Raw genomic sequence first — 18258 nt, forward strand, 5'->3', positions numbered from 1 at the left:
AAATGCCTTGCTGGTCTTCCTTCATCAATGTGTTTATTCACATCCTCAAGAAATTTAATCAGGTTCGTAAGGCACAACTTGCCCTTGACAAAGCCATGCTGACTTCTCCATCAACTTACCAACCACTGAAGTAAGACTCACAGGTGGATAAATTTGCCGATGATACAAAGATAGTTGGAAGAATGGGTAGCGTTGAGGAAACAGAGAGCCTGCAGAGAGCCTTAGATACTTTAGGTGAATGGGCAAAGAAGTGGCAAATGAAATACTCTGTTGGAAAGTGGTGAAATAAATAAACAGGCAGCCTATTACTGTATTGAGATGGGAAGATGCAAAGGGACTTGGAATGCTTGTGCAGGATACCCTAAAGGTTAACCTCCAGGTGAGTTGGTGGTGAAGAAGGCAAATGCAATGTTGGCATTCATTTTTAGAGGTATAGAACATGAGCAAGGATGTGATGTAGAGGCTCTATAAGGCACTCGTGAGACCACACTTAGAGTTAGGTGTGCAGTTTTGGGCTCCTTATTTTATGAAGGATGTGCTGACATTGGAGGGGGTTCAGAAAAAATTCATCAGAACGATTCCAGGAATAAAAGGGTTACTGCATGAGGAATATCTGGCAGCTCTTGGTCTCTTAGCTCTTGAAACATTTTTAAATGTTGAAAGGCCTAGACAGAGTAGTTGTGGAAAGGATGTTTCCCATGGTGGTGGAGTCTAGGACAAGAGGGCACAGACTCAGGGTAGAGGTGCCTCCATTTAAAGCAGAGATGCTGAGAAATTTCTTTAGCCAGATGCTGGTGAAATTGTTAAATTTATTACCACAGGCAGCTGTGGTGGTCAGGTTGTTGTATGTATCTAAGATAGAGCTTGATAGGTTCTTGATTGGACATGACATCAAAGGCAACTGGGAGAAAGCCAGGGAGTGGGGCTGAGGAGGGGAAAAAAGGATCAGCCATTATTGAATGGCAGAGTAGACTCAATGGGTCAAATAACCTAATTCTGCTCCTATGTCTTAAGGCCTTAATGTGTTAAGGAATTCATGTTGCAGCACTATAAAACTCTGGTTAAAACAGACTTGGAGTGTTGTGTTCAGTTCTGGTCAATCATTATAAAAATAATATGGAAGCTTTTGGAAGGGCGCTGAGGAGATCTACCAGGATGTCGCCTCAGTTCAAGAACATGTCTTATGGGGAATAGTTCAATGAGCTAGGGCTTTTCTCTTTGGAGTGATGGAGAATGAGATGAGACTCAATAGAGATATATAAGATGATTAGAAGTATAGATAGAGTGGACAGCCAGAGAATTTTTCCGTGGGTAGCAATGACGAACACAAGAGGACACACATTTAATATCATTGGAGGAAAGAATCTGGGGTTTTGTCAGAGGTTAAGGTTTGGTTTAGAGAGCACTTAACTGCCTATGGTAGTGGTGGAGGCAGATATATTAGGGATGTCAAAGAAATTCTTAGGTACATAAATAAAAATTATGGAGAGCTATATGTCTTAGAGACTTAAAAGATTCGGCCTATACTGTGTAGGACTGTTCTAAGTCCGATATTCTCTCTTTCTCTGGAAAGTAGATCTGTTTTTCCTTAACTCACCTTGAGTATTCTTAGTGTTGTCTCTGTAAGGAGGAATTTTATTAGCCAGAGAGTAGTAAATCTGTGGAATGCTCTGCCACAGACTGTGGTGGAGGCCAAGACCATGGATATATTTAAGACGGAAGTCAGTCATTTCCTGATCGGTCAGGGCATTAAAGGATATGGCAAGAAGGGAGGTGTATGGGGTTGAATGGGATCCAGGATTATCCATGATGGAATGGCTGAGCAGACTCAATGTCTAAATAGCCTAATTCTGCTCCTATATCTTACGGTCCTGTGGTCTAAGGGACCTTATCAAATTCTACCAACCTCTCTGTTTATTAATCATAGATTATTGTACGTTAAACAGAGGTAACCACCGGTTTCTTTAGTTTAATTAGGATTGTCTCCAAAAGTTCTTTTGATTGGATGAAGGGAACATAAGCAAGGCACTTATTGGGTACTTTGCTTCAGTATTTACCAAGGAAAAGGATGTGAAGGACCTGGAGATCAGAGCTGCATGTATAAATGCATTAGTATGTCTGGAGGTCAAAGACGAAGAAGTGTTGGCCCCCTAAGGTGGAGCGGCAAGTAGCGTTGAGGAAACAGGTAGGCTGCAGAAGGATTTAGACAGATTAGGAGAATGGGCAAGAAAGTGGTAAATGAAATACAATGTTGGAAAATGCATAGTCATGCACTTTGGTAGTAGAAATAACTGTGCATGCTATTTTCTGAACAGGGAGAAAGTCCAAAATTCCGAGATGCAAAGAGACTTGGAAGTCCTTTTGCAGGACACCCTAAAGGTTAACTTGCAGGATGAATTAGTGGTGAGGTAGGCAAATGCAATGTTAGCATGAATTTCACAAGGTCTTGAATACATGAATAGGGATGTAATGCTGATGCTTTATAAGGCACTGGTGAGGCCTCACCTTGAGTATTGTGAACAGTTTTGAGCTTCTCATCAAAGAATAGACTAGGGAGGGTCCAGAGGCGGTTCACAAGGATGATTCCAGGAACAAAATGGTTATCATATGAGAAACGTGTGATAGCTCTGGGTCTATACTCACTGGAATTTAGAAGGCTGAGGGGAGATCTGAATGAGGTTAACAAGCGTATGAGAGGCATAGATAGAGTGGACACAGAGTATCTGTTACCCAGGGTTGAAATGTCTAATACCACAGGGCGTGTATTGAAGGTGAGAGAGGGTAGGTTCAATCTGAATATGAGGGGTAAATGTTTTACTCAGAGAGTCGGCTGTCCATAATGCACTGCCTGGTATAGTGGTAGAGGCAAATACATTTAGGTAGGCAGGTAGATGTAAGAAAGAGGGATATGGTCATGGAGTAGGTAGGAAGGATTAGTATTTGGGTGCTTTGATTTGCTTTTTAGCAACATTGTGAGCCAAATTGTCGAGACATTGTGGAAACCATAGAAAGGGTGCAGAGGAGATTTTCAAAGGTGTTGCCTGGATTGGGGAGCATGCCTTATGAGAATAGGTTGAGTGAACTCAGCCGTTTCCCCTTGGAAAGATAGAGAATGACAGTTCACCTGATAGAGGTGTATACGATAATGAGAGGCATTGATTGTGTGGATAGTCAGAGGCTTTTTCCCTGGACTGAAATGGCTAGCATGAGAGGGCACAGTTTTAACGTGCTTGGAAGAAGTTACAGAGGAGATGTCAGGGGTAAGTTTTTAACACAGAGAATGGTGAGTGCATGGAATGGGCTGCCGGAGATTGTGGAGGAGGTAGATACAATAGGGTCTTTTAAGAGACTCCTGGACAAGTATATGGAGCTCAGAAAAATAGAGGGCTATAGGTAACCCTAGGTAATTTCTCAGGTAAGGACATGTTTGGCACAACTTTGTGGGCCAAAGGGCCTGTATTGTGCTATGGATTTTCTATGTTTATAAATGGCCTGTTTGTGTTCTGTACTCTTCTATGTTTAACATTCTTTGCTTTTTTCCTCTCTGGGAATCAGCAAGCAATGATGAATTGTGCAGCCTTTAGACTCATAGGCAGAAAAAATTATATTACAGAAACAAGCCCTTCAGATCAAATAGTCTGTGCCGAACTATTTAAGCTGCCTGCACACAATTGATCTGCACCCAGACCATAAGACCATAAGATATAGGAGCAGAATTAGGCCATTTAGCCATTCCATCATGGCTGATCCCAGATCCCTCTCAACCCCAAATAACTGCCTTCTTGTCAAATCCTTTGATGCTCTAACCAATCAGGAAATGATCAACTTCTACCTTAAATATAGGCACAGACTTGGCCTCCACCACATTCTGTGGCAGAGCATTCCACAGATTTACTACTCACTGGCTAAAAAAAAAATTCTCCTTACCTCAGTTCTAAAGGGTCACCCCTCAATTTTGAGGCTGTGCCCTCTAGTTCTCGATACCACACCATAGGAAAAATCTTCTCCATATCCACTCAATCTAGACCTTTCAACATTCAGTCAGTTTCAACGAGGTTCCCACCTAATTCTTCAAAATTTCAGTGAGTACAGGCCTAAAGCTGCCAAACGTTCCTCATACGTTAACCTCTTCATTCCTGGAATCATCTTCATAAACTTCATCTGGACTCCATCCAATGACAACACATCCTTTCTGAAATATGGGGCCAAAAACTGTTAACAATACTTAGCCCTCCATACACCCCACATCCCCATACCATCCAAACCTCACTTAAACATTGAACTTGTGCTCGTACGTACCACTTGCACCAGCAGATCATTCCACACTCTCACCACCCTCTGCATAAAGAAGTTTCCGCTCATGTTCCCCTTAACCTTTTCAACTTTCACCCTTAACCCATGACCTCTCGTTGTAGTCCCACTGAACCTCAGTGGAACAAGCAGCACACACAAGATGTTGGAGGAACTCAGCAACACAGCCAATATGCTGGAGGAACTCAGCAGGCCAGGCAACATCTACGGAAAAGAGTACAGTAGACATTTCGGGCCAAAACCCTTCGGCAGGACTGGAGAGAAAAAGCTGAGGAGAAGGGATGAAATAAAGAGCTAGGGAGTTGATTGGTGAAAGAAATACAGGGAGAATCAGATTCCCCCTTGGGAGAAGAGGGAATCTGATAAAAGAGGACAGAAGGCCATGGAAGAAAGAAAAGGGGGAGGAGCACCAGAGGGAGGTGATGGGCAGGCAAGGAGATAAGGTAAGAAAGGAAAAAGGGATGGGAATAGTGAAAGAGGAGAGGGGAGGCATTACCAGAAGTTCAGAAATCGATGTTCATACCATCAGGTTGGAGGCTACGGAATATGAAGTGTTGTTCCTCCAACCTCAGAGTGGCCTCATCATGACAAAGGAGGAAGCCATGGATAGACATAGTGGAATGGGAATGGGGAGTGGAATTACAATGGGTGGCCACTCTGAGATCCCACTTTGTCTGGTGGATGGAGCGTAGATGTTCGCGAAACATCTCCCAATTTACATTGGGTCTCAATGATATACAGGAGCACCAAACGTACAGGAGAACTGGGAGCACCAAACACAGTAAATGACCCCAAAAAAACTCACAGGTGAAGTGTCATCTGACCTGGAAGGACTGTTTAGGGCCCTGAATGGCAGTGAGTGAGCAAGAGTAGGGGCAGGTGTAGCACTTGCTCCACTTTCAAGGATAAGTGACAGGAGGGAGATCAGTGGGGACAGACAAATGGACAAGGGAGTCATGTAAGGAGTGATCCCTATGGAAAATAGAAAGCGGGGCGGAGGGAAAGATGGGTTTGGTGGTGTGATCCCGTTAGAGATGGCGGAAATTGCAGAGAATTATCTGCTAGACATGGAGGCTCGTGGGGTTGTCGGTGAGGACAAAAGGACACCTTTTGGTAGGTTGGCAGGAGGATGGGGTGAGAGCAGGCGTGTGTGAAATGGAGGAGATGGCAGCTGAAGGTGGTATTGATTGTGGAGAAATGGAAGCCCTTTTCTTTGAAGAAGGAGGACATCTCTTTCATTCTGGAATGAAAAGCTTCATCCTGTGGGCAGATGCAGCAGAGACGGAGGAATTCAGAGAAGGGATGGGAGAAGGTATACTCCAGGTAGCTGTGAGAGTCCATGGGTTTGTAATACAAACAGGGTGGGAGGGAGGTCAACTATACACTTTTCCATAGATGCTGCCTGGCCTTCTGAGTTCCTCCAGCATTTTGTGTTTGTTGTTTGGATTACCAGCATCTGCAGATTTTCTCTTGTTTGTAAGGAACTCGGTAGTTTAGACAGCATTTATGGAAAAGTTGACATTATGGGCCAAGACCCCTCTGCAGGACTGAGAGGAAAGGGGTGAGATGCTTGAATTAGGTGGGGGGGGGGGGGGAAAGAGGATTGCTAGAATGTGATAGGTGAAGCCAGCTGGTGGGAAAGGCCAAAGGCTGGAGAAGAGATAGGGGTGGTGAGCGGACATTAGGAGAAGGGGAAGTGAGAGGGAATCCAGGGGGAAGTAATAGGCAGGTGAGAAGAAGCAAACAGTCAAAGTGGGGAATAGAAGGTGGGGGGGGGGGGGGAGAATTTTTGTTCACCAGAAGGAGATATCTATATTCATACCATCAAGTTGGAGGGAATCCAGGCAGAATATAAGGTGTGCTCATCCACCCTGAGGGTGGCCTCATCTTGGCACAAGATAGATTGACATGTCAGAAAGGGAAGGGGAATCAGAATGAAAATGCTTGGCCACTGGGAAGTCCTGCTTCTGGTGTCTGGTGCAGAGGTATTTGACAAAGAGGTCCTCCAATTTACAAAGGGTCTCACCAACATAAAGGAAGCCATATTGGAAGCACCAGACACCATAGACGACCCCAGTAGATTCATGGATGAACTGTTTCCTCACCTGGATGGTCTGTTTGGAGTCCTGAATGGAGGTGAGGGAAGAGGTGTACGGGCAGGGTCGCACTTAGGCCGTTTACACGGTTAAGTGCCTGGAAAGAGATTAGTGGGGAGGAACGAATGAGCAAGAGAATCGCGGGTGGGGGGGCAATCCCTGTGGAAAGTGAAGTGGGCGAGGTAAGGATATATTTAGTGGTGGGGTCCCTTTGGAGATGTGGAAGTTGCAAAAGATAATGTGTTGGATGTGGAGGCTGATGGAGCAGTAGGTAAGAACAATGGGGGGTCTCTATCACCTTTACAACACTAGAAAGATGTAATGAACACAGATGTATGGAAAATGGAGAAGATGCAAGTGAGGGCAGCATCAATAGCAAAGAGAGTGAAACCCCATTTTTTTAAAGAAGGAGGACATCTAAGATGTCCTGGAATGCAAAGCCGCATCCTGGGAACAGATGAGGCAGAAGCGAAGGAACTGAGACAGGAATAGTATTTGTACAGGAGATGGTGTGAGAAAAATTAGTCAAGACAACCATGGGAGTCAGTAAGTTTATAAAAGATGTCAGTTCGTATTTTGATTCCAGAGATGGAGACAGAGAGATCAAGAAAGGGGAGGGAGGTGTCAGAGATGGCCCAAGTGAATTGAAGGGCAGGATGGAAGTTAGAGGCAAAATTGATGAAATTGGCAAGCACAGCCTAGGTGCACAAAACAGTGCCAATGCAATTGTCAATATAGAGGGGGAAGTGTTAGGGGGCATGACCGGGGAAGGCTTTGATCATAGACTGTTCTACATTGCTGAAGTGCAACACTTCACACTTGTCTGAAGTAAATTCCACCTGCCATTTTTCAGCCTATTTTGCCAGCTGATCCAGATCTCACTACAAGCTCTGATAATCTTCCTCACTCTCCACGACATCCTCAGTCTTGGTGTTGTCCACAAACTTGCTGATCCAGTTAACCACCTTATCATCCAGATCATTGATGATAAACAAGCATAGATGAGAAACAAGCATTGGAGCCAGCACCAGTCCCTGCAGCACACCACTAGACATAGGCCTCCATCAGAGAGGCAATTACTGTATGTACTAGTACTCTCTGGCTTCTCCCACAAAGCCAATGTCTAATCTAAATTTCTACCTCACCTTGAATGTCTATTTTTCTACTACTTACAAATCAATTGGATGTCACTGTGTAGTCAATATCTATTTTTCATCATGATCTGCCCCTGAATTTAGGAGGCATCTAAGATTGTCCACATAACAGAGGATTTGGGGTCACAAGGGGCCAACCCAGATAAGAGGGACAGATTTCCTTTTCTGAAGAATGTTGGTGAAATGGCTAAGTAAGTCTTAACCATTATGGTTAAGCAGCCTCAGGACCACCTTTTCTAGAATTCATGTTTTTCCAACTCCACTTATTATGATGTGATTTTTTTTGTCCATACTCAAGATCATTCTTTCAGTGATTTATCCATCACTCTACATAGAGACACAGGGGTTACAGATGCAGGAATATGGAGCAACATAGAAAACACTGGAGGAATTTAGTGGGTCATGCAGCATCTGTGGAGAAAATGGGCAATCAACATTTTAGTTTGAAAGCTTTCAATCTGGACTCAGATGAAGGGTCACAAACTGAAATGTTGACTGTCCATTCCTCAGTGTATATACAGCTCTTCATAAAACTCTAGTTAGGCCACATCTAGAGTATTGCATAGAGTTCTGGTCACTCCATTATAGGAAGGATTTCAAGGCTATAGAGAGGGTGCAGAGGCTGTGGGGAGATCACATAGATGTCTATAAGATTACAGGAGGCATAGGGTTGTCAGATGGTATCGTTTTGTCAGGGTTGAAATGTCTAAGACCAGAGGGCATGCATTTAAGGTGAAAGGGAATAATTTCAAAGGAGATGTAAGGGCTAGTTTTTTACACAGAGAGTAGTGCGTGTTGGGAATGCACTGCATGGGGTAATGGTAGAGGCAGATATGTTAAAGTCTTTTAAGAGAAATTTAAATTGGCACATGAATGTGAAGAAAATGGAATGATATGGACATTGTGCAAGCAGAAGAGATTAGTTTGGTTGGCTATTGGTTACTACATTAATTGGTTTGGCCCAACTCTGGGCCTAAGGACCTGTGCTATACTGTCTATGTTCTGTGCACATTGTTCTGCTGTTTGGATAAGTTTTTTGTGTACAACATCCACCTTACAAACTCAACAGGCACTTTGTTTAAGATGGCGCCGGTATCTGGTGACTCTGCGCGTGCTCTCCCGAGCAAACTGCCCTCTACACTATCCTATACCCGAGAAACCCTTGTAAACCTCCAATTTGCTACATCTAGCAAGGTCAACAACACCCTGGCAAAGCTACTGACCCAGATGGAGATCATCGATGCGCCAGAATTGCTTCTTCAACTCCGGACCGCACCCGGACCCAATCAGCGAGGCCTGGTCCGTTGGTGGCCATCCACAGCTGCCGGGAGTGAGGTCTCTGCTGCCAACCTCGGAAATCAAGCCTGGGTCTCGGCTGGAGCGGAAGCCTCCGCAACAGTGACTCTGTTCACAGACTTGTTTCAGCTGGCAGCCTGGCCCTCTGGGATTAAGTGTCGGCTTCAGGGCCCAACCCGATCGACAGTCCGGGCCCCCGGCAGTTGGAAGTGGCAGCGGAGCCTCCCCTGTCACTTGGCCCGACTTGGAGTGCCGGACGACGCGACCCGCCGATTAATCCCTGCAGGATGCGTGCACCAACCTCAAAGAGCTGCCAACAACACACTGCATCGATGGAAACTTGGAAAGATGCACCATTTACGGAGGAAGCGTTGGAAAAGAGCTGGGCTGCTGGTCAGATTGAAGCGGAGGAGCTTTAAGGTCCCTCGGCCCACCATCCTACTAGCTAATGTGCAAGCCATAGAGAACAAGGTGGATGATCTTAAAGAGAGACTCACCTACTACAGGGAGATGCAGAACTGCTGGGTATTCTGTTTCACAGAGACCTGGCTCTCCCCTGCCTTCCCCAACTGTACCATCTGACCAGAGGGATTTTTGATCCATCAGATGGATCGCACGGTGTCTTTGGGCAAGACGAAGGGATGTGGTGTCTGCCTACTAATCAACACTGTGTGGTGCTCAGACACAGTAGCACTGACAAGCTCCTGCAGTCTGGACCTGGAACATCTGTCAGTGAAGTGTCGTCCCGATTATCTGCCACGGGAATTCACCTCGGTCATACTGACAGCGGTCTACATTCCCCCCCCCCCCCCCCCCCAGGCGGACGTGGCGTGTGCTGTGAATACACTGTATGCCAACATCAGTGAACTTGAGACCAGGTATCCGGAGGCTTTGCTCATTACAGCCGGGGACTTTAACCAGGCCAGCCTCAGAAAAGCACTGCCAAAGTTATACCAACATGTCTCCTGCTCCACTAGAGGCCCAAATATACTTGACCACTGCTACACAGCAGTCAAGGATGCCTACCGTTCCATCCCACGACGTCACTTCGGAAAATTGGGTCATCAGGCCGTAGTTCTCCTTCCGGCTTACAAGCAGAAACTGAAGCGGGAGGTCACGGTGTCAAAAGTGGTATCGCGTTGGACAGAGGAAACGGATGAGGTCCTCTGCTTTGAGTCAGTGGACTGGTTAGTATTCAAGGACTCGGCAGCTAACTTCGATGAGTATGCCTCAGCTGTCACGGACTTTATCTGGAAATATACAGAGGACTGTGTGTCTCGCAAGATGATCCGGATATTCCCTAACCAGAAACCTTGGATGAATTATGAGGTCCAGTCCCTTTTGAAGGCTAGAGCTGCGGCTTTTAGGTCCAGGGATACCAGTCGCTACACAGAATCCAGGTGTGAACTACGGAAAGCCATTAAGGGCGCCAAGAGGCAATATCGAGCCAAGTTGGAAGCCCAGGCTAACCAAAGGGATGCCAGTAGACTATGGTAGGGTCTAAATGAGATCACTGGGTGCAAAGAAAAGGCTGGGAATATCAATAACTGTAGCGCTTCTCTTCCTGACGAACTTAACGTATTCTACGCAAGATTCGAACAGGAGTGTCCCGCCCCCTCCGGATGAACTGGACCTGGTGGCATTGAGATTCATCGTCACCGAGGAAGACTTTAGAAGAGCCTTCCTGAAGATAAATCAAGGAAGGTGATGGGCCCAGATGGCGTCCCGGGACGGGTTCTCCGGGCCTGTGCAAGTTAGCTAGCTGGACTGTTTGCTGACATCTTCAACTGCTCCCTGCTTCAGTCTAAGATCCCCTCGTGTTTTCAGAAGGCAACGATAATCCCGGTGCAGAAGAAAAGCAAGGTGGCATGCCTGAATGACTATTGACCTGTGGCTCTGATATCAATTGCTATGAAGTGCTTCAAGTGATTGGTTATGACACACATCAACCATAGCCTACCGGTCAACCTCGATGCTTGGCAATTCACCTACCGGAGCAACAAGTCAGCAGCAGATGCCATCTCTCTGGCACTACATTCCTCCTTAGAACACCTGGAGAATAAAGACGGATATGTAAGGCTCCTTTTCATTGACTACAGCTCTGCCTTTAATACCATCATTCCAAAAAAACTGATTCCTAAGCTCCAGAACCTGGGTCTTAGCACTCAGATCTGCTGCTGGATCTTCAACTTCCTCACAGACAGGACCCAGGCTGTAAAAATAGGGGCAAGCTCTCCTCTACAATCACTCTGAGCTCCGGTGCCCCACAAGGCTGTGTACTCAGCCCCCTGCTGTACTCACTGTACACCCATGATTGTGTAGCCAAGTTTCCATCGAACTCAATATAGAAGTTTGCTGATGACACCACAAATGTAGGCTGTATCTTGGGTAATGATGAGTTGGAATACAGAGAGGAGATTAAGAACTTGGTGGCATGGTGCAAAGACAATAACCTATCCCTCAACATCAGCAAGACGAAGGAATTGGTTGTTGACTTCAGAAGGAGTAGCGGACCGCACGACCCCATCTACATCGGTGGTGCACTGGTGGAACAGGTCAAAAGCTTTAAGTTCCTTGGGGTGAATATCACAAATGACCTGACTTGGTCGAACCAAGCAGAGTCCACTGCCAAGAAGGCCCACCGGTGCCTTTACTTCCTGAGAAAGCTGAAGAAATTTGGCCTGTCCCCTAAAACCCTCACTAATTTTTATAGATACACTGTAGAAAGCATTCTTCTAGGGTGCATCACAACCTGGTATGGAAGTTGTCCTGTCCAAGACCGGAAGAAGCTGCAGAAGATCATGAACATAGCCCAGCACATCACACAAACCAATCTTCCATCCTTGGACTCACCTTACACCACACGCTGTCGGAGCAGTGCTGCCAGGATAATCAAGGACACAATCCACCCAGCCAACACACTTTTTGCCCTCTTCCCTCTGGGAGAAGGTTCAGGAGCTTGAAGATTCATACAGCCAGATTTGGGAACAGCTTCTTTCTAACTGTGATAAGACTGCTGAACTGATCCTGACCCAGATCTGGGCCGTACCTTCCAAATATCCGGACCTGACTTGCACTACCTTACTTACCCTTTTCTATTTTCTAATTATGATTCATAATTTAAATTTTTATTATATTTACTTTGATTTGTATTCCAGGGAACGCGAAGCGCAGAATCGAATATTACTGTGGTTTATGTCAACATGCCACCAATTGGCCTGTGGTCAGCCCATATCATTGTAAACCTTTCTTGTCCAAGTGCATCTTAACTGTTGTTAAAGTACCTGCCTCAACCACTTCCTCTGGCAGCTCATTTCACACATGGACTCTGTGAGAAAGTTGCCCCTTGTGTTCTTAAATATCTCCCCTCACATCCCAACCCTATGTCACCTGAACTTGATTCCTCAGTTCTGTGAAAAATAACTTGTATGCATTCAACCTATCTATGATTTTCATGATTTTCTGCACCGGGGTGAAAAGCCCCCTGATTCCCTTACTGTCCAAAGAATAAAATTACATCCTGCTCACTCTCTTTCCATTATCCAGTCCCTTGAGTCCCAGCAACATGCTGGTAAACCTTCATGAAGATGCTGGCATGCCACGCACCTGATGAACTCATTACAATTAATTCCCAAGGAATCAGGCATCAAACAGCTCTAGGTAATTTTATTGATTACATCTTTGCAGAGTCATAGAGCTTTTCTCTAAATTTAGTCAATTGTTAAAGCATTAACCATGTTTCCTTCTTTGTAGTTCTGTAGGAGTGGAATGAAGTATGAAATGGACTCTTACCAAGATTTTTTCTGGTTTCTTTTAGTGATTTACTTCAGTCACGTAAGGATTCAAGCTGTACCCCCACCGTGTCCGAATGGATACAATTATCAGGATATTAATGGCTGTGTTGGTGAGTTGGAGTACAACATTTTCACTCAAAGAATCTCTTTACCATTCATTCTCCCTGCAGCTGTCAGACAAAGCTCAGAAAAAGAAATAAACAACTTATTTTCCTGGGCTATTCACATCTAAAGAATCTCCTGATTCTGAAATGAATGGGAGGCCATGGTGTCCAAACACATACATTTATACAGTGACTTTGGGACAAATATCACAAACACTGAAACAGGATTGTAAGTCAGTTCTGCCATTCAATATGATCATGACCTATCATTCACTTTCAGTGCCCCATTCCTGCTTCCTCTCCTCTTGATCCCCATAGCCCTAAAAATAATCTAATCTGGAATATATTTCATGTTTAGGCTTCAACTTGTTTCTGCAGCGAGACATTTCACAGATTCAGCATTCTCTCAGAGAAGGAATCTCTCTTCCTCCCTGTTTTAAATAAATAAGTTCTTATACTATGACTCCTTAGCCATCAGGAACATTCATACTGCGCGTTATCTTCCTGGCCTGTTAGCATTCTCATTCTTTTAAACTCTGGTGAGTATGTCACTAGTTGATACAACTCTCCAGGCATCAGCCCTGTCATCTTAGGAATCTGTCCAATGGACCTTTGGTGAATTATTTTCATAGTTAGAACATCCTTCCTCAGATAAGGAGACCAGATCTGTACACAATACTCCAGGTGCAGACTCATCACGGTTCTGCAAATCTCTACTTTTAGTACTCAAATTCCCTGTAACAAAGCTGAACAAACCATTTTCTGACCTATCACCCGCTGCATCTGCATGAAGACATCCAGATCCTGTTGTAACTGTTCTTTTCCACCATTCAGATAATCTGCCTTCTTGATATATTGCCCCCAAAATGGATTACTTCAAATTATTCATGTTGTACTGCATCAGCCTAGTATCTAGGCACCTCTCTACCTGTTAATGAACCTTGAGTCTTCTGTATCCTCTAGGCTGATATTCCCACCCAGCTTTGTGTTATCTGTAAAACTAGAGAAAGTGCTATTAACTCCTTCATTCAAATCATTAATTTATGGTAAGTAACTAGGGTTCCAACAATGATCCCTGTGGTACTTAACCCTGTGACTGCCACTCAGAGGAAACCATGTTTATTTCTGTTTCTTGTGGGCCATATATTTTTTATCTAGATCAGCACCTTACCCTCATCCCATGTTGACTTAATTTTTGTGGGATATTAGCAACAGCTTTCTGGAAATTTAAATACACTGCATCCACTGCTTCTCCCTTATGCATCCTCATGTTTTACAGATTCCATTGAGGTTGCCCAATTTAGTCATTCTTCAAGTGCCCTGTCATTGATATCAGCCTAACTGGTCTATGAGTTCCTGTTTTATCTTGCGACCTTTGTAAATGCTAGGGTTACATTCACTCGTTAATTGGAACTGTTCCAGGACTAAACAAAGCTGGCAAGTGATCATCAATACATCGACCATCTTCAGTGTCACTTCCTAAAGTACTTGCAATACAGTCTATTGGGCTCGGGGAATTTAAAAGTCTTTAATCCTTTTAATATTTTAATACCATTTTCCACAAATACTGAGTTTGTTTAGTTCCCTCCTTTCATTAGACCCTGTATACCTTAATAGATCTGGGAAGTTGTTGCATGAGAAGGGATAGGATCAGGCATGATCAGCTAAGCAGCATGACAGGTGGCTGACTTTTGCTCCTAATTCATACATTTTTGAGCTTTTATTAAACCTTGAATCATTTTCTCTTCAATTCAGATGATGATGAGTGCTCTTATGGGGAAAGTGTTACAGAAGCTATATGTGGTCACAATACTGTTTGTTACAACACAGTGGGAAGCTTCTATTGTAACTGTCAGGAAGGATATATGAACTTACAGAAGAATAGTAACTTCACAAAGCTGGAAAACTGCACAGGTGAGTGATAACACTCATATTTTTGGTATTTAGTGCTTATTGACACATTCTGAAGTTTTCCCCCGACCTTAGCACGGGTCAGTCAGAAGATGTCTTGTTGTTCTTCTCCGGTATAAAGTGGGAGTACTCACAAATCAAGCCTCCTGCCATTTATTTCAATGTTGCTGCAATGTCTCTGCCGGTGGCCCATATACAAGTCTCATTCCCCATTTTTCCTGGTGATTTAAATCAAATCTCCAATTGATTCAGTTTTTCTTTAAATTCCTCCCCCCCCCCCCAAAGACCTTGAACACTCTACTCATGGGAGGTTAATGAGCTTCCCTCTGTTCATCTCGTCTAATCCTGTTGTGGATTTTTCTGTCTCTAGGAACAAAAGCTAAGAGGTGATTTCCATCTGTTGAATCAAGTAATTCAATCAGATGAGAAATTATGGCAGATTTTTCAAATTCAGGATCAGAATCAAGTTTAATATCACCAGCATATTGTCATGAAATTTGTAAATCTCTCAGTGGTCCCACATTTTAATTCCACGTCCCATTCCCATTCTGATATGTCTATCCATGGCCTCCTCTACTTGTCAAGCTGAAACCACACTCAGGTTGGAGGAACAACACCTTATATTCCATCTGGGTAGCCTCCAACCTGATAGCATGAACACTGATTTCTCTAACTTCTGTTAATGCCCCTCCTCCCCTTCTTACCCCATCCCCAATTTATTTATTCCCCCCTCCTTTTTTTCCTCTCTCTGCCCATCACTCTTTGCCTGTTGTCCATCTCCCTCTGGTGCTCCCCTCCCCCTTTCTTTCTCCTTAGGCCTCCCGTCCCATGATCCCTTCCCTTCTCCAGCTCTGTATCCCTTTTTCCAATCACCTTTCCTGCTCTTAGCTTCATCCCTCTCCCTCTCCCTCCTGTCTTCTCCTATCATTTCGGATTTCCCCCTCGCCCTCTACTTTCAAATCTCTTACTATCTTTTCTTTCAGTTAGTCCTGACGAAGGGTCTCAGCCCGAAACGTCGACAGTGCTTCTTCCTATAGATGCTGCCTGGCTTGCTGCATTCCACCAGCATTGTGTGTGTGTTGCTCCAAATACTATTTCAGTTTTTTCCCCGTCAGAAACTTTGAAAAAATTATGGTGTATATTTGTTCAATTATGATACCATAAGACAAGGGATACCATAAAACCCTTTTTGCACCGTGCACTGGTTTAAAATTGACAATATTCTTGCGGACTGACTGATGGGGGAGTTGGGGGGGGGCACACAGGTGTTAATCACGACCGGAATATCGGTGATAAGTCAACTATAATTCACTTATAAGTGGCTAATACATTCAATTTCATTTTTAAAAGGGTTCATCTAATGAATTTAATATTAAAAACACTGCACATATTTTACTCACATGAATATAGTGATAAGTCAATTATAACTCACGTATAAGTCAATAGCATCATAACATTTTAAGTAAGGTTTGGATATTAAACACACAGCGCATATTTTCCTCATATGAACATATAAAATTACTGCAACACACCAGTGAGAAGACAAGGTGAGGGCCGAAGGTCCCTGTACCGGGGCCATGGCGGTCGCAGTCCGGAGAAAGCAACCGACCGAGCGAGGAGTGCGACAGGGCGCGTCCCCACCCCCCTTGTAGGTAGGTAGGATTTATCGGCTGACAAAAGTTTGTCTCGAGGGATGACTTTCAGCAGATCACAGCAAGGTAGCTGCTCTGTTACTTATGAAACCCTGAGCCTGAATTAGGTCGTCTGCGAATATTTTACCACCGGGTTCCCCACAAACATTCGGTGTGCTAAACAGGTTTAGAGGTGGCGCCTATCTATCCGCACCCCAGGCCAGTAGCAACTGCACTTCTCGCTGGCCGCGCGAGGTGGCCGGTTACTCGAGGCCAACCAGTGATCCCTGGCGTGAGGGTATCACTGCATTTAGGCGACTGATGACTTCGCATGCGTAATGACCTCATGTGCGTTCAAGTTCAACAGTGGACGTGACAGGGAATGAGGAAAGGTGCAGCTGACTCATATCGTTTCATATCACCAAATCATGTCGTTTCCTCGCTGCCCGGTGGTTGGGGACCACTGCCATAAGACCATAACACCAGATACAGTATTCTCTCTTCTTCTTGACAAATTCAGCTCAAAAGCTGGTAAAGCAAACTTCAAGGAGAGCTTCTTTCCTTAACATTGGGAGTTTAGCTGTGAATGCAAAGATCTAATATCACAGACAGTCTGCAGATGCCTGAAATTCAAAGCAATACACACATAGGGTCGGAAGGTGTTAAATCATTGTAGATAAAGCTAAAGAACTGCAAGGTTAGAAAGACCCTGATGGGGGTTGCATACAGACCCCCAAATTGAATTGAATTGACTTTATTTCTTACATCCTTCACATACATGAGGAGTAAAAATCTTTATGTTACGTCTCCGTCTAAATGTACAATGTGCAATCATAGTAATCTATAATAATTTATAATAAATAGAATGGTCAATGTAATATAGAGTACACTCAGATAAGCATGAGTTAATCAATGGCTTGGTGGAAGAAGTTGTCCTGGAGCCTGTTGGTCCTGGCTTTGATGCTGTGGTACTGTTTCCCGGATGGCAGCAGCTGGAATAGATTGTGGTTGGGGTGACTCAGGTCCCCAATGATCCTATGAGCCCTTTTTACACACCTGTCATTACAAATGTACTGAATCAAGGGAAGTTCACAACTACAGATGCGCTGGCCTGTCCACACCACACCCTGCAGAGTCCTGCGATTAAGGGAGGTACAGTTCCCATACCAGGCATTGATACTGCCAGTCAGGATGCTCTCAATTGTGCCCCTGTAGAAAGTTCTTAGGAAATGGGGGCCCATACCAAACTTCCTCAACCGTCTGAGGTGAAAGAGCTGCTGTTCCGCCTTTCTCGCCCACAGCTGGTGTGTCCAGACCACGTGAGTTCCTCAGTGATGTGGATGCTGAGGGACTTCAAACTGTTTACCCTCTCAACCCCAGATCCACAACCAGCTCCTTTGTTTTTGCAACATTGAGGAGAGGTTGTTTTCTTGACACCACTGTGTCAGAGAGATGACTTTTCCCCTGTAGGCCACTTCATCATTGTTTGAGATAAGGCCAATCAATGTAGTGTCGTCTGCAAATTTAATTAGCAGATTAGAGCTGTGGGTGGCGACATAGTCATGGGTATACAGGGAGCAAAAGAGGGGACTCAGTACACAGCCCTGAGGGGCTCCTGTGTTGAGAGTCAGAGGGGTGGTGGAGGTGAGGGAACCCATTCTTGCCAACTGCTGGCGATCTGCCAGGAAGTCCAGGATCCAGCTACACAAGGAAGGGTCACAGCCGAGGTTGCTGCACTTCTTAGAGAGCCTGGATGGAACTATGGCGTTGAATGCTGAACTGTAGTCCAAGAACAGCATTCTCACAGAAGCATCCTTCTTCTCCAGATGTATAAGGATGATACATACAGCAGTGGCTATTGCATCATCATCTGTCGATCGGTTGTGTCGGCAGGTGAACTGTAGGGGGTCCAGTGCGGGTGGTAGCAAGCTGTAGATGTAATCCTTGACCAGCCTCTCAAA

At 44.7% G+C, this 18258-nt stretch overlaps 2 protein-coding genes across 2 annotated transcripts in view; one reads left to right on the forward strand and one right to left on the reverse strand.

Annotated features, from left to right (window-relative positions):
• The window catches only part of LOC140739661 (uncharacterized), a 329689-nt gene that overhangs the window by 262589 nt on the left and 48842 nt on the right, over positions 1–18258 (reverse strand). The gene's annotated exons all lie outside the window — the stretch shown is intronic.
• Positions 1–18258, forward strand: part of LOC140740138 (uncharacterized) — a 60862-nt gene that overhangs the window by 21494 nt on the left and 21110 nt on the right. Inside the window, exons 2-3 of the mRNA XM_073069074.1 lie at positions 12675–12761; positions 14511–14669. Coding sequence (XP_072925175.1) covers positions 12675–12761; positions 14511–14669 — 246 coding nt within the window. The remainder of the gene's footprint in view (positions 1–12674; positions 12762–14510; positions 14670–18258) is intronic.

The sequence above is a fragment of the Hemitrygon akajei genome, chromosome 16 (genome assembly GCF_048418815.1).
Source record: "Hemitrygon akajei chromosome 16, sHemAka1.3, whole genome shotgun sequence".
NCBI lineage: Eukaryota > Metazoa > Chordata > Chondrichthyes > Myliobatiformes > Dasyatidae > Hemitrygon > Hemitrygon akajei.